This window comes from Pelobates fuscus, chromosome 9, assembly GCF_036172605.1.
Source record: "Pelobates fuscus isolate aPelFus1 chromosome 9, aPelFus1.pri, whole genome shotgun sequence".
In the NCBI taxonomy this organism is placed as follows: domain Eukaryota; kingdom Metazoa; phylum Chordata; class Amphibia; order Anura; family Pelobatidae; genus Pelobates; species Pelobates fuscus.
This window is the reverse complement of record NC_086325.1, coordinates 162,363,679-162,381,464: the sequence shown is the minus strand read 5'-3', so window position 1 is coordinate 162,381,464 and position 17,786 is coordinate 162,363,679. Positions and strand designations below refer to the sequence as shown.

The window sequence follows — 17,786 nt, the reverse complement described above, 5'->3', positions numbered from 1 at the left end:
CCCTACTCCACCAGGTTCTGAGCCACCGACACCTACCAAACTTACCACGAACCACATTCAACCATTTCCATAACCATCCTAATTTGGAGCCTATTTCCTATCCTTCAGCTCCCTATCCCACCGCTGTGACAAAACGGGACAACCCAACCTTTTCCATAACCCAGGGAGGGAGAGTGGGACAAACTCGTCCAGGTATCATGGCTCCGTCACATTATAACTTCCTGTATCATGGGGTCTCTCACATTATAACTTCCTGTATGATGGCTCCGTCACATTATAACTCCCTGTATCATGGCTCTGTCAGATTATAACTTCCTGTGTTACCACCCACATTACAGACCGATCTCACAAAGCTCCCTTCATATTACACACTAAACTAACAGAGATGCCCCTACATTAGACACTGTTATCACAGAGCTCCCCTCACATGACATATCTCACAGAGCTCCCTTCACCTTAGACACTGCTTTCACAGAGCTCCCCTCACATTACTTACTGCTTTCACAGAGCTCCTCTCACATTACATACTGCTATCACAGAGCTCCCCACACATTACATACTGCTATCACAGAGCTCCTCTCACATTACATACTGCTATCACAGAGCTCCAGTCACATTACATACTGCTCTCACAGAGCTCCTCTCACATTACATACAGAAATCACAGAGCTCCCCACACATTACACACTGCTATCACAGAGCTCCCCACAAATTACACACTGCTATCACAGAGCTCCCCACACATTGCACACTGCTATCACAGAGCTCCCCACTCATTACACACTGCTATCACAGAGCTCCCAACACATTACATACTGCTATCACAGAGCTCATCTCACATTACATACTGCTATCACAGAGCTCCCCACACATTACACACTGCTATCACAGAGTTCCTCTCATATTACACACTGCGATCACAGAGCTCCCCACACATTACATATTGCTATCACAGAGCTCCCCACACATTACATACTGCTATCACAGAGCTCCCCACACATTACATACTGCTATCACAGAGCTCCCCACACATTACATACTGCTATCACAGAGCTCCCCACACATTACACACTGCTATCACAGAGCTCCTCTCACATTACACACTGCTATCACAGAGCTCCCCACACATTGCATACTGTTATCACAGAGCTCCCCACACATTACATACTGCTATCACAGAGCTCCCCACTCATTGCATACTGCTATCACAGAGCTCCCCACACATTACATACTGCTATCACAGAGCTCCCCTCACATTACATACTGCTATCACAGAGCTCCCCTCACATTACATACTGCTATCACAGAGCTCCCCTCACATTAAATACTGCTATCACAGAGCTCCCCTCACATTACATACTGCTATCACAGAGCTCCTCTCACTTTACATTCTGCTCTCACAGAGCTCCTCTCACATTACATTCTGCTACCACAGAGCTCCTCTCACATTACATTCTGCTACCACAGAGCTCCTCTCACATTACATACTGCTATCACAGAGCTCCTCTCACTTTACATTCTGCTCTCACAGAGCTCCTCTCACATTACATACTGCTATCACAGAGCTCCTCTCACTTTACATTCTGCTCTCACAGAGCTCCTCTCACATTACATTCTGCTACCACAGAGCTCCTCTCACTTTACATACTGCTATCACAGAGCTCCCCTCACATTACATACTGCTATCACAGAGCTCCCCTCCTCTCTTCCCTCAGGTGCTCCAACCTGTTCTCTAAGAAATCAGAACCCCGGAGTGGGCGGGGCCAGGTACAGCTGTAATCCGTAGCACAGTGCTGATTGCTTTAGGATCTGGGGGGGGCTGTGCACCATAATGGGGTATCTGGGGGGCTGTGCACTATACTGGGGGGCTGTGCACCATAATGGGGTATCTCGGGAGCTGAGCACTCTACTGGGGGGGGGGGGGGGGGCTGTGCACTATAATGGGGTATCTGGGGGGCTGTGCACCATAATGGGGTATCTGGGGAGCTGTGCACCATAATGGGGTATCTGGGGGGCTGTGCACCATAATGGGGTATCTGGGGGGCTGTGCACCATAATGGGGTATCTGGGGAGCTGTGCACCATAATGGGGTATCTGGGGGGCTGTGCACCATAATGGGGTATCTGGGGGGCTGTGCACCATAATGGGGTATCTGGGGAGCTGTGCACTATACTGGGGGGCTGTGCACCATAATGGGGTATCTGGGGAGCTGTGCACTATACTGGGGTATCTGGGGGGGCTGTGCACCATACTAGGGTATCTGGGGAGCTGTGCACTATACTGGGGGTCTGTGCACCATAATGGGGTATCTGGGGAGCTGTGCACTATACTGGGGTATCTGGGGGGCTGTGCACCATAATGGGGTATCTGGGGATCTGTGCACTATACTGGGGGGCTGTGCACCATAATGGGGTATCTGGGGAGCTGTGCACTATACTGGGGTATCTGGGGGGCTGTGCACCATAATTGGGTATCTGGGGAGCTGTGCACTCTATTGGGGGGGCTGTGCACCATAATTGGGTATCTGGGGAGCTGTGCACTATACCGGGGGGCTGTGCACCATAATGGGGTATCTGGGGAGCTGTGCACTATACCGGGGGGCTGTGCACCATAATGGGGTATCTGGGGAGCTGTGCACTATACTGGGGGACTGTGCACAATACTGGGGTATCTGGGGAGCTCTGCACTCTACTGGGGGGCTGTGCATTATACAGTGGTATCTGGGGGGCTGTGCACTCTACTGGGGGGGGGTTCATTATACTGGAGTATCTGGGGGGTTGTGCATTATACTGGAGTATCTAGGGAGCTGTGCACTCTACTGGTGGGGGGTTGTACATTATACTGGGGTATATGGGGAGCTGTGCACTCTACTGGTGGGGGGTTGTACATTATACTGGGGTATATGGGGAGCTGTGCACTCTACTGGTGGGGGGTTGTACATTATACTGGGGTATATGGGGAGCTGTGCACTCTACAGGGGGAACAACGGGGCTCTGCATTATACTGGGAGGAACGGGGGGCTCTCTGCACTCTAGGGGGGGCAGCAGGGCTGTGCCCTATACTGGGGGGCTGTGCCCTATACTGGGGGGCTGTGCCCTATACTGGGGGGCTGTGCCCTATACTGGGGGGCTGTGCCCTATACTGGGGTATATGGGAGCTGTGCACTATACTAGTGAGCTGTGCATTATACTGGTGGTATCTGTGAGGCTGTGCACTATACTGGGAGGATCTTGAAGGCTGTGCACTATGGTGGTGGATTTGGGGGGCTGTGCACCATACTAGGAAGATCTGGGGGTCTTGTACCTTACTGGGAGGGTGGGACTGGGGTCTGTGCACTATAGTGGGGGATCTAGGGGGGCTGTGCACCATACTGGGGGGAAACTTGGAACTGTGCACCATACTGAGAAGATCTGGGTGTCTGTAAACCATACTGCACTCTTTTTTTAGGGTTTCTGAATTATACTGGGGGCTGTGCTTCATACAGGGGGGATCTGGGGGGTCTATGCACATATTTAGGGTGTCTGTGCACTATTCTGGAGGATCTGTGAATCATATTGTGCATAGTGTCTCTTACAGAAGGGATCTAGGGGTGTCTGAGCATCAAACAGGAGGGTTCTGGGGTCCTGTGCATCCTGCAAAGCATATCTTAGGGTGTCTAAGCTTCATACAGGAGATACCTGGGGGTCTGCATCATACCAAAACGGTCTGGGGTCTGTGCCTCATACAGTAGGTCTGGCTGGGGTATGCCCCTCACACAGTAGGTCTGGGGTCTGTGCCTCACACAGTAGGTCTGTGCCTCACACAGTAGGTTTGGGGTCTGTGCCTCACACAGTAGGTCTGGGGTCTGTGCCTCACACAGGAGGTCTGTGCCTCACACAGTAGGTCTGGGGTCTGTGCCTCACGCAGTAGGTCTGGGGTCTGTGCCTCACACAGTAGGTCTGTGCCTCACACAGTAGGTTTGGGGTCTGTGCCTCACACAGTAGGTTTGGGGTCTGTGCCTCACACAGTAGGTTTGGGGTCTGTGCCTCACACAGTAGGTCTGGGGTCTGTGCCTCACGCAGTAGGTCTGGGGTCTGTGTCTTACACAATAGGTCTGGGGTCTGTGCCTCACGCAGTAGGTCTGGGGTCTGTGCCTCACGCAGTAGGTCTGGGGTCTGTGCCTCACGCAGTAGGTCTGGGGTCTGTGCCTCACGCAGTAGGTCTGGGGTCTGTGCCTCACGCAGTAGGTCTGGGGTCTGTGCCTCACGCAGTAGGTCTGGGGTCTGTGCCTCACACAGTAGGTCTGGGGTCTGTGCCTCACACAGTAGGTCTGGGGTCTGTGCCTCACACAGTAGGTCTGGGGTCTGTGCCTCACACAGTAGGTCTGGGGTCTGTGCCTCACACAGTAGGTCTGGGGTCTGTGCCTCACACAGTAGGTCTGGGGTCTGTGCCTCACACAGTAGGTCTGGGGTCTGTGCCTCACACAGTAGGTCTGGGGTCTGTGCCTCACACAGTAGGTCTGGGGTCTGTGCCTCACACAGTAGGTTTGGGGTCTGTGCCTCACACCGTAGGTTTGGGGTCTGTGCCTCACACCGTAGGTTTGGGGTCTGTGCCTCACACCGTAGGTTTGGGGTCTGTGCCTCACACAGTAGGTTTGGGGTCTGTGCCTCACACAGTAGGTTTGGGGTCTGTGCCTCACACAGTAGGTTTGGGGTCTGTGCCTCACACAGTAGGTCTGGGGTCTGTGCCTTACACAGTAGGTTCGGGGTCTGTGCCTCACACAGTAGGTTCGGGGTCTGTGCCTCACACAGTAGGTCTGGGGTCTGTGCCTCACACAGTAGGTCTGGGGTCTGTGCCTCACACAGTAGGTTTGGGGTCTGTGCCTCACACAGTAGGTTTGGGGTCTGTGCCTCACACAGTAGGTCTGGGGTCTGTGTCTTACACAATAGGTCTGGGGTCTGATCCTCACACAGGAGGTCTGTGCCTCACACAGTAGGTCTGGGGTCTGTGCCTCACACAGTAGGTCTGGGGTCTGTGCCTTACACAGTAGGTCTGGGGTATACCTCCTCATACAGTAGGTCTGGGGTCTGTGCCTCACACAGTAGGTCTGGGGTCTGTGCCTTACACAGTAGGTCTGGGGTCTGTGCCTCACACAGTAAGTCTGGGGTCTGTGCCTCACACAGTAGGTTTGGGGTCTGTGCCTCACACAGTAGGTTTGGGGTCTGTGCCTCACACAGTAAGTCTGGGGTCTGTGCCTCACACAGTAGGTTTGGGGTCTGTGCCTCACACAGTAGGTCTGGGGTCTGTGCCTCACACAGTAGGTTTGGGGTCTGTGCCTCACACAGTAGGTCTGGGGTCTGTGCCTCACACAGTAGGTTTGGGGTCTGTGCCTCACACAGTAGGTCTGGGGTCTGTGCCTCACACAGTAGGTCTGAGGTCTGTGCCTCACACAGTAGGTCTGGGGTCTGTGCCTCACACAGTAGGTCTGAGGTCTGTGCCTCACACAGTAGGTCTGTGGGTTACTTTCTATCTGCAATGTTTAGTAATAATACTGATTTGGGGATTTATGATGGAAGGGGGGTGTGGATGATACATGGTAGTGAGTGTATGAACTCACTGTTTTTCTGATGCTCAGACAGCACACCCTGGCTGCAGTGAGAGAGGGGGCAGTGTAACAAAGTATTCTCAAATCATTCATCTGAGAGAAGTGTTGCATTGTTTGGAATTTTGGGTTCCAGGAGGGGCTGCTGATGGAGGGGGCATGAGTTCTCAATGTGACAGGAGCTGGGGTCCTGCTAAACAGAGAGGTGTGGCTGAAGTCTAAGGATTTGGATTAAGGGGCTGGGAGGAGAGCTGTTACTTTGCCAGCATTGCATAGGAGAGCCTGTGATGTATGAGGGGTGCTGCCTCTTTGTTGGGGTGACTGCATGTAACAGCACTCTGTAACACACATTGTTACACACTGGATGTATCTGCTCAGCAGACATGAGGACAGCGAACAGACTTTGTGTTACTGCCTGGGCTCTGTGTCAGCTGTGGTCCCTGCTCATGGGGGCAATTCTAACCTCTGATGGAGCTCTGGATGCTGAAGAGACCTGGGAGATGGGCTCTGGTCAGATGACAGGTAAGGGCTGGGGTTCAGGGTGGGCTCTGAGTGTAATGAGTATTATTAGTTATATCAATTACATATTCGATGGAATGTTTCAAATATGTGATCCTTGCCTGTAGGTGGCTTCACAACTTACCTGCAAGTAACCAGATAGGTAGAAATTGTATACATGTGTCAGTCTTGTAGAATGTATATATTTAACGTTAGATTTCCAGAAGTCACATGGATGCGATGATTTTATTTCACTTCACCTTTTTCGGGTTTAATTATTTTTCTCGTGAAATCTTCTAGATGTTTTATCTCATTAAAGTTTGTATTTATTCAAATTATTTTGTTAATTTAATGTTTTGGACTTTTTAGAAATGTTTTTGGAAATATATTTTGCAATTGGCAATCTTTTGGCAAGGTTGTGTCCGCCACCATTTCTAATCAGCTGTCGGTTGTGATGGCTGATGGGAACAGGTGTCATTTTGCGCGATGTCCTACTGCGCATTCACAAAATTATCTGCGGAAGATCCTACAGTCTCGTTGGATACTCCATAGACCCAGTTTTGTCGTCTTGGACATGCATGAGAATACGGTTATGATGACAATTAATGGCAGATGGCGTTGCCCAAAGCCGAATGGTGGCACAGAGGATGTACAGCTAAACATATCTCCCTATCTGCGTCACATCCAGGTATGTCACCCTATATCACCTTTACAAAAAAAAAGGCAAAGACCCTACAAGTAACAGCGCCACTTTAAATCTGTTAAGTCTTTTTTCTTTCTCTCCCTAAAGAGGGATTAATGTTTACATTTTTGCGGTTAATCTCCAACTATTGTGTAGCCAGACCTTCGCTCATCCACCTGGTAGGGGAAAAAAATGGTCTGACAGCTGTGAAAACCATGAGAATGTGTGTTTATTTGGAAGAAATATCTCATCGAGCGCATTAACGCTGTTTGCTCATGCAATAATATTTAGTTTGCTGTGTTTTCGCAGGCAGCGCCGATGTGTTTTTTACTCTATCCAGGGCTTCGCACTCTGAAATCACGAATATTATTAAACTAACGGTCGCAATGCAAAAAAATTTAATGTTCTGGTTCTACAAAATAAATCAGTGTTTTGCAGTATAGTGCTGATAGTGATAAATAGGAGTTCATTTAAGCAGCCAAGCCAGAAAGACAGAGTATATGCAGAGGAAATATACCTCTCGGGGATACTTTTGAGCAGAATTCAAAACAGTGGAGCAGTCGCCATAGAAACCAATGGAATATTAATTCAGATTGTTCCATTTTCAGAACTTTATACAGCAGCCTCATGGTGGTAGAGGGGGTACGGGGAACCAAGTCTGTGTGAACCAAATATTTGGCAAAAAACACTTTTTCTTATTATTGGCGTCTGCGAGAATGCATATCAAGTAGCGACCGTGTATTAGTTGATGGAAAGGGTTAAAAATCCGCCAAAAAAGCACAAAAAAAAGTCCTAGATAGAGAAATACATTGTGGAATGAATGATTTATTACATACATAACAGCAGGAATTCTTGACACTGTGAGTGCCTGGGGTTGTTGGTCTCACTTTGCAGACACTGCTGGGGTTAAAGCCCAGCAATATATCAAGTCTTGCAGTCAGGAATGGCCAACAATGAGGTTTGTTGGTGTCTTGGTGGTGAATGCTAGCGGTTAGGATGCTTTGCTGCCGGTGAAAATGACTCCCCAAGAGAGGACTGAGGAGAAATGACAATAAGTACTAGACTGCACATGATTAAACTGTATTACATACTATACAGAATGATTGCCTGCCTCCAGTGTGCCACCTGCTGTACAATAAACTATTGGATAGGCTGTAGACCCTCTCCACACAGGTACAACCTGTCTGCTCCCCCTCACCCCATAAAACTTACATTTTCAGCACTGCAGGTGAGAGGGAGTTTTCCACAAAGATTAACTCTTAACATTACTTTCTATTTATCACTGTATCACAGAGCTCCAGAGCAGTAAACTCACAATAATGTGACCGTGTGTGAGTGTATTAGCATAGAAATAAAACTCCCAGTAATGTGCAGTGTGTCTGAGTGTATCACAGAGCTCCACGGCAATAAAACTCCCAGTAATGTGCAGTGTGTATCACAGAGCTCCATGGCAATAAAACTCCCAGTAATGTGCAGTGTGTACGAGTGCATCACAGAGCTCCACGGCAATAAAACCCATAGTACTATGCCATGTGTACGAGTGTATCACAGAGCTCCACAGCTATAAAGTCCACCGTAATATGTTGTGTACGAGTGTATCACAGAGCTCCACAGCTATTAAGCTCACAGTAATATGCCAAGTGTATGAGTGTATCACAGAGCTCCACAGCTGATAAGCTCACAGTAATGTATGTTTAGGAATTTGTTGGTATAATTCTTGCCCACAAAACTCACTTTCCCACGTAAGTGCTCAGCACTCTTGCACTGGAGAGGTAAGTACGTTCCTTACTTTGCTGGTCTTTGATTTGTTGTTTAAATGGTTAGTACAATTCACTATTTTCCTTTTTTCCACAAAACCTGTATTGTACCTTTTGAAATGCCTGAGCAGTGAGGTGGGTTTTCGTCATGTTTGCAATTACCCAAATCCACACATTAGATTCCTTGGAAATGTTTCGCTTGACGCACCGTGATCTCCACTAACGCTTTATTTTTATTAGTCCTGACATCTCGCTCAATGTCTCAGAGATTGAAACACACACTGCGTCACTCACGTATGTTCTTCGCTACATAAATGGTCATTTTCAAACATCAAAATAAAGTGTTAAAAATTATTTAATTCTAGTATTTAAAATGTCACAGGAATGTATAAAACCAGTTACAAAAGTGTTCATTTTTTATATCCATTTATTGCACAACAACCACTAACCCTACTCGATCCTACATTATTTGTACTCCATATTGCTACTCGGCGAGTTATGAAGTAGCCTGGTATAAGTAGAGTTGTTTTTTTTTTTCATGAATGAAAGTACTCATGGCCATTATCTTTGCCGCTTCTATTTGCAATCTTACCACTAAGCTACATATTCTATAAATATTCAATATAATAATGGCAGGTCACGGATTGGCTGAAACACCTTGTTCACTTCCTGGTCTATGGATTCAGATTCCAAAAATAAATCCCATAAACAAATCAATAATTCGCACATTAAGACACTGTTCGTAGCTACGCTGCCAAGAAGCAGAGTCACAGTGAACGCTGGCTGAGTACAGTCTTTCATTCGTTTTGTTGTCATCGTATGAACTAACTCAAGTCCAGAAATCGCTTCAAGACTGATGAGATCTCAAAGCATGAGACAGTCTTACTAGCAGGACAAAACGAATGACCACACTTATTTTCTTTCAATTTACCCAGAATCCCTAGAGGATAGAATTTCAGCCTTTCTAATGAAAATGTTCTCACTGGGTTGTTTTCGGGTTTGATTTATATATATATATATTTTTTGGACCTGTCTGCAAAATGTTTATTCTTACTGTACCTAAGACAAATTATAACATTACATATCCCATGGCTCGACGCCACAAGAATAGAATAATTTCCTTAATAATAGATTTTCTAAGAGATTAGGTGGATGCTCAAAGCCATAAAGATTTCATAAAGAGCATCTCAAGAAAAGTCTTGTTCTTTTGAAAACTTTAAGTTAACATTCGGTCATACAAGGATGAAAAAATGTTTTTCAAATTGTGTTTTTTTTCCCCTTTAACTAAGGAATTGTGGTTAACGGACAAGGAAAGGATGCAAATATTTGGCTAAAGAAGCCTAAATAAATAAATGTATTATTTGGAGAATTTCTTTTTTTATACCGTGACCTTTAATTTGAAATCCCATGTGCATCGACGGAAATCTCTTTAGTGAGTAATTTCTCGTTATTCACGAAACTGGGAATTCTAGAGAAATGGCAGGGGAACTGTACGATTTGGGCCACATTATCAGAACTGGAGAAATAGTCAAAGAATCTTTCCAATTTAGCTATTTTAGGCTGAAATGCTACAAACCCCAAGAAACCAGGAGGAGAAGGGGGAGGAGACTGCGCTAAGCCAGAGAGCTGACATGCCAGTGTTGCATTAAATGCCACTGATGATGGGAGAGTCCAGCAGTTCTACTTGTCAGGGGCGCTAATGCGCAGGGTGCTATGGTGTATGCCAATCATAGGCGGAAAGGGTGCCGTACCACTTACAGCCAGTCCATTTCGTGGTGGCGCTCTTCCCACTTGTCCAATCAGGTGGGAGACATTCTTGTCCTGGCCGTATCCAGGCTGTCTAAACTCGGCCCTCCTGTTTTTTGCCACTTTGAATCCCATATTTGTCCACCAGCCAGTTAGGAGTATCGTAGTTCGAGCACAGCTGGATTGCACTACCAACACGATTAGAAAACAGGCAATGACTGACAAAGTATCCAGGATCTCTGGGAAATACATTTTTTTTTTTTTCTATTCCAATAACTTTAGAATGAGTCACGTCTTAACTGTGGGAAATGCTAAAAAAAAAAAAAGCCGTACTGAGATATCTATGTAACATAACGGAACGTTTCTACAAACCGCCCAAATCATGACAATCAAAACATTGGGATTTTCATGTTTATCCGCTAAAAATATACCTGTAGTGAACCGAAAACTAAATGACAACATTTTGCCTAAAAGATCTGAGCTGTGACTGTAAGCGTGGTTGGAGAATTTTTCCAGTTCTTTTTATTTTGGGCTAAAACGTACCATTTGAGAGTGAATTTCTGACCTTTCACGGTTTAGAGAATAACCCGGAGTGTGTTTGGAAATGGGAAGGTTGACTGTTCATTTTTTTTTTTCTTCAATTCCTGGCATTTATAAAGCGCCGACACATTCCACAGCGCTGTACAATTGGGAGAGCAATGCAATATAAACAGACCATGTTCATAATGACTTCTTAGACATTGAACCCCAAAATGTGACCCGCGCAGTGACTTCGAGGGACAGTTGATGCGCCCAGTTAGGGAACGCCAATTCTATACCTGTAATGGACGTTTCAGTGAATATTGCACCATTACCTTGGCACTGCCTGTAAATCCAACCTTTTGAGAGCAAGGTAGAGATCCCCTGGGCATATGTCTTTGCATGTCATTTGTTTTCATTTGACTGGAAAGCAGAAAATGTCATGCCTACCTAAGCAAGCAGCACTGGGCACCCACCCAAAATCCTGCAACTTGTTACTAAAAATATATGTCTGGAGCAGAGTAGCATTAACCCCTTCGAGAGAAAAAAAAATAGATGACTGCAGGCTAGAGTTAATATGAGTATTCATTAAAAAGCGCTAACAGTGGATCAATTGAAAGGATCATTCCATTGGTTTCCATTGTTACTGCTCTACTTTTTAGCACTTTGTCCCAGAAGAGTTCTTTATCCAGAATTGTGAAAGTTGGCTGGCTGGCAGAGCATGATGGGAGTTGTAGTCCAGACACACCGGGCAGTTTGCGGTTGCCAGCTCTTGTGTAGTTACAGACACACAGAGTTTCAGAATTTCCAGTGTTGTGTCTGTACGGAATGCATAATTGATTTAATCAGGGGATAGGAATGAGAGATCTGCAGAACTCGGGATAATGGATCCTGGTGCAGTAACCCTTTCAGTGCCTGTGGGGAGGAAGAAATGGACTTTCCACGTGTAAGGCGCCTGGTGGCAGTTTTGAATCAGACTTTCATTATTATTACTTTACTTTGCAGAAGTATTCTTCCACTTTGAGAATGCCAAATGTGATGTATAGTTATTTTTACCTTGTGATGTATAGTTATTTTTTTATGGAACACCATAACCATTTGAGTATTCTGTAGTGGTTATGGTGCTGGCTCCATCCCACTGTTAAGAGTCAAACCTTGGTAGAACCACATTTGACTGTAGTTACCCCTTGCTTGGAGAAGAGTTCTATGATGTAGACATAAACATCCACACTGCTCATTACTGTGAGTTCTACTGCTGTGGAGCTCTGTGATGTACTCATTCACACTGCACATTACTGTGAGCGTTATAGCTGTGGAGCTCTGCTTTGCCCCCATACTCCTTGCATATTACTGTGAGTTTTATAGCTGTGGAGCTCTGTGATGCACTTTAAAAAAAAATATTTTTAAGGAGGGTGTGCTGTGTGTGTGTGTGTGTGTGTGTGTGTGTGTGTGTGTGGAGAGTGTGTGGGGTGCAGTGTGTGCGTGAAGGGTGCTGTATGAAGAGATAGTGTGTTTATGTGTGAGGGGGGGGCAGTGTGTGTGTGAAGGGTGCTGTGTGAGGGGCCAGTGTGTGTGTGTGTGTGTGTGTGTGTGTGTGTGAGTGTGAAGGATGCAGTGTGTGTGTGAGGGGGCAGTGTGGGTTACAGTGTGTGTGTGTATGTGTGAAGGATGCAGTGTGTGTGTGTGTGTGTGTGTGTGAGGGGGCAGTGTGGGGTACAGTGTGTGTGAGCAGGGTAGTGTGTGTGGGGGCAGTGTGTGTGTGAAGGGTGCATAGGGGCTATACTGTATGTAGGTGGGTGAGATGTTAAAATCTATCTTAATGTCTCCCTCTCCATTCGTCTTAAATTTTACCAGGGACGGTGGACATAATACTGCAAGCCTTGGTGGTCCACTGGTGGCATGCTCACTTTAGCCTGCAGCTCCTTCAGCTGACTCTCCTCTCCTCCTGTGAGCACAGCATTGAATCGGAGCATTGCCATGGTAACACGCAACAACACTAACAAGCCTGCTCGCGGGAGAAACACAGAGCCTCCCAGGTCCTTCCCTCCCTCTGCTGGAACTAAGTGGCAGCGGGCCGGTGAGGGAGATCTTTGATGTCCTCACTAGCCCTAGAGGGTTTACAGCAAGGCTGGCTCTGCATGGGCCAGCAGGGGAGATGAAAGGATCTCCCCTGCTGGCCGTGGTCCATGGCCATCGAGGCCCACAAGGGGTTTTCTGCAGAACCCACCACTGCCCACCTGAAATCCCAAACTTCCCACTAGTGGGCGGTAGGGACCAGGTTCACTACCCATGCACTAGCCCATCATTGTCTGCTCAGATCTGTGTTACTGTCTTACTGATAACTGACAAACTAACAGTCCAGAATTCTAAAAAAACAAACAAAAAAAGAAAATTCTCCTGCCCCCAATGTAAAAAGATGTAAATTGATAGTTATTTTGTGTCTTTCCCTGGATGATCATGACATAAACAGATGGGACTAGTATTTTCCATCCATGTGTACACGAACAAAACACGTCTGAGTCACAGTGGACACCCTCTCGGATTTACTATACTCCTCCTCTCTGGTTGGAAGGTGACCAGACAGATCCAAACTAAATCTAAACATGCAGCTAGAATATGTCTGTAACGGGATACCCGGAACGCGTCCAATATGAAACGTGTTTATTTTTTTGTTTAAAGTTTTCTTGCCAAATCTGCCTAAAAATCTAATAATTACATATGTCACAATAATAGTTAATATTTTTTTAATTATGAGTGGATTTATTTATCTAGAACACATGTTCAATTTGCATCGGTTCTTGGCCTTCAATCTCTCCCTCTCTCTCTCTTGTGTTCCTTTACGATTAGAACATTATCACATATTTAGGGTGTGTTCATGAAACGTCCGTTCTTGCAGAAGTCTAGAGCTGCTTGGGTCCAAAAATAATTGTCCGTTCTAAACGGTCAACTCATCGCAGTCACTGCTGCATTGCACTTAGAGCTGCTGTTGTCTGGAAAGCACGGTTACTTGTTTTACATCACGTATGGCAGAGGTAAGGTCCTACAGAGTTTTACATGTCACTGACATCACCGCTGGGGGTCCGGTGCTGTACTCTCAGACAGGATGGGAGGTTGACAGTGCCACTTTTTAGATTTCAGATTATTTTCTATTCTAATGTCCCTCTTTTCTAGGAGCTCCATATTGTTGGTGTATCTAAGTGTATAACAGAGCTCCACAGCAATAATACTCCCAGTAATGTGTCTGAGTGTATAACAGAGCTCCACAGCAATAATACTCCCAGTAATGTGTCTAAATGTATAACAGAGCTCCACAGCAATAATACTCCCAGTAATGTGTCTGAATATATAACAGAGCTCCACAGCAATAATACTCCCAGTAATGTGTCTAAATGTATAACAGAGCTCCACAGCAATAATACTCCCAGTAATGTGTCTAAATGTATAACAGAGCTCCACAGCAATAATACTCCCAGTAATGTGTCTGAGTGTATAACAGAGCTACACAGCAATAATACTCCCAGTAATGTGTCTGAGTGTATAACAGAGCTCCACAGCAATAATACTCCCAGTAATGTGTCTGAGTGTATAACAGAGCTCCACAGCAATAATACTCCCAGTAATGTCTGAGTGTATAACAGAGCCCCACAGCAATAATACTCCCAGTAATGTGTCTAAATGTATAACAGAGCTCCACAGCAATAATACTCCCAGTAATGTGTCTAAATGTATAACAGAGCTCCACAGCAATAATACTCCCAGTAATGTGTCTGAGTGTATAACAGAGCCCCACAGCAATAATACTCCCAGTAATGTGTCTGAGTGTATAACAGAGCTCCGCAGCAATAATACTCCCAGTAATGTGTCTGAGTGGATAACAGAGCTCCGCAGCAATAATACTCCCAGTAATGTGTCTGAGTGGATAACAGAGCTCCACAGCAATAATATTCCCAGTAATGTGTCTGAGTGGATAACAGAGCTCCACAGAAATAATACTCCCAGTAATGTGTCTCTAACTACAATAAATGTTATTAGAAATCAGTAATAATAAGATACATTGTTCTTGTTGTTAATACATTTTAGTTGTATACATTATTAGTAAGTCACATCCACACCTCTGGCTACACCCCAACTAACACCCCTAAACTTAAAATGCCCCTCTTTGTCCAGGTGAAATGTTGGGGTCTCATCCTTGGAAAACCCTGCAGCAATATGTAAGCTATTGCCAAGTGCAGGAGAATTGTATTCAAGTTAATTTCTTTGGATTCAAATATTACTTTAAACTAAATCATCAGCTCCGGAGGAAAGTCCACACAGGCCCATGTTTGGCAGACACGTCGCTCTAGGTCTCTGGCCGTCAGAATACAGTGTGCGAATAGAGACTGGCACAAAACTTCACTGTTCTTACAAAGCAGCATCTGGTCACCAGGAGTGGTCCTGTAAAAAAATAGAACACCTTACAGCGAGATACCATCAATGTGTCTCACAATAGCCATTGAGAAGCTGTCACTCCACAGACACAGCGAGCCTGTGTAATATAGAAATACAACTCAACATGGCCGTAGATTGAAATGGCAACTAACGTGACCTAAGGCTTATCAGACATAGAATAAAATGCTGGTTTCACAGTAACGTGTTTTACTCGATAATGACTTGACGTACACTTTTTGGAATAGAAACTTGTTATCTGTGAACTAAAAGTAAAAAATAAAAAAGTAATAATTTCCCCTTTCTTTTTTTTTTTATTTATATTTTTTATTGTAGCGTAAGTATAGTTATACAGAGATATACAGCATATTGAGCTACATTTTTGAAGTGCATGCAGGAATAATGGCAGACACATTTAGAACGTTTGTGCTTATACTATACAAGGAAGATCTCGTCTGGCTAAGCTTGGTGAAGGCTACTTGCACTTATTAATATATATCAGCGTTAACTGGTGATCTACAATCATTGCTTGCTGGGGGGTCTTGGATTCTCGAGAGAGTGCCGATTTTTGCAGTAATAAACAGCCTAGCATTTAACATTTCCCGTCAATGCTCAGCTGCAGGAACGTAAGTTAAGAAACACATTTAGAAGACGAAACTTTAACAATAATGCTATGGCTTAATGGGTAGCTGTGCGGGTGTGTGTCACAGCTTTCAATAGGGGTAAGGCCACGTCAACTATCTTAGTTCAGCCAGGAACATAAAAAAAATAAATGAGTATTAATAAAGCAGAAATCAAACCTGACATAAAGTGTAGTAGCTAAATTTTAAACTGCTGTTATAGACTAAGCAACAGGAAAAAGTCCCAGGTGTACAGCGACCATTCTTTGTCGCGCCTTGCAATGTTCAGGTGCCTGACGACATCTGCGTCCGCGCCACCCGATTCGGCTTGGGGTAGAAGGGCTGGATATTATTAACGTCCCATGCTGGAGCGGAGGACGCCCTTAAGGCTGTTGCCACCGATCTCTGGGTGAGGTCTGGTGCTGGTAGGTCCAGTTCTCTGAAGATGCAGCCAGCTTCCGATATGTGTGTTAACTGCATTCTCTTCTCCGCGTGCAATATGGTCAGTTTGCAACCCGGTCCCCAGTGATACCTGACATCCTTCTCCCTTAACAGCTTAGTCACTGGTTGTAGCGAGTGCCTCCAGGTCATTGTGGACCTTGAAAGGTCTGTGAAGAAGGCCAGGTCCGAGGCTTCAAAATGGTAAGTGGATGCAGTTCTTGTCGTGGCTGAGATAAGTTGCTTGCAGTGGAGCGATTGAAAACACAGCAGTAAATCCCTTGGAACCCCAGCTGGAGCTTTAGGTGATTTCGGGACTCGGTACTGGTAGTCCAGATGTATGGTCTTGGCTTTAGCCGGTGGAAGCATAGAGCTCCACATTCTGCGGAGGTAATGAGGTATTTCGTCCTCCCCTATGTTCTCGGGGATGCCACGGACCCGCATGTTACGTTGCCTCCTAGCATCCTCCAGCACAGCAAGCCGTCCTTCCATTGCATGGTTGGTTTGCTTCAGGTTTTCCATCTCAGCTTGCAGAGCCCCTTGTTTGTTTGTCGTGGCAGCGTCAGCCTCCTCTAGCGCACGCAAGCGCGCTGTTATGCCTCCCATATCTTCTTGCACCAGAGCTATATCGGCTGAGAAGTAGGCCTTCAACTCTGCCATCATGTTTTGAATATCTGCTTTACTGGCGGGAGCGTGGTCTGGTTGGGCAGCTTTGCTCACCCTCACAGGCTTCGGATCGTATTCACGGAGGGGTGGACTTTTACTGGGCTCCCCTCGATCAGCATAGTAGCTGGAGTCGTCGTGATCACTGTCTTCCGAGGCGAGGTCCGAGTCTGCCCGCACGGGCGCCATCTTAGCAGGCCTCTGCGAAGTTGTAACACGGAGCACGGTCCCGATATCTTGGGAGGTGGGAGTCGTTTCAATCCTGCGAATTTTGGATTTCTTCCCCATAGTGATATTATAGTTTGCAAGGGGGTCAAAGGCGTTTTAGTAGCAATTAGGCTGCAAAAATTCAAATCTCTCTCGGGAGCTCCTGACATGTGCGACTGCTTCGTCCCCTTTCTTTTTTTTACCATATCCCAAGAATAACTCTTGTAGTATTTTAGAGACGATCTAACGTCCTGTTTAATTCATGGTTCCAGACAGTCAGAAAGAATGGCTACTGTAACACGGAACTCGATACACTTCGTGTGATTGGCTGAGTCCTGTTTCAGGGTTAAGAATAGATCAAATTCATTTGAATAGTTCAAATTTTACAGAGATTTTGACAAAGTGGGAAAAAGAGAGTGATTTAGTTGGCTGTTCCTTTAAATGAATACCAAAATTCAGACACTTTGTTAACGTTTGCAGTATGATGTAATTTATTTAAAATCTCTCGAACCCCATGGTGTATGATACCCACCCTTCGAAAACACTAAACAACACTTCATTCAAGGGGAAAAAAAGGTAGATTTAGAAACAGGCTCTCACTACTTGAGAAAACATGCATCTTTTCATCATAAATTAATTCGGTCAGACCC

General features: G+C 45.8%; 1 protein-coding gene across 1 annotated transcript in view; it reads left to right on the top strand.

Annotated features, from left to right (window-relative positions):
- The first annotated feature begins 5,769 nt into the window (after window positions 1-5,769).
- The window catches only part of LOC134573271 (collagen alpha-1(I) chain-like), a 196,441-nt gene continuing 184,424 nt past the window's right edge, over window positions 5,770-17,786 (top strand). The window contains exon 1 of the mRNA XM_063432922.1: window positions 5,770-6,103. Within this exon, the coding sequence (XP_063288992.1) occupies window positions 5,965-6,103 (139 nt within the window). The 5' untranslated portion in view covers window positions 5,770-5,964. The remainder of the gene's footprint in view (window positions 6,104-17,786) is intronic.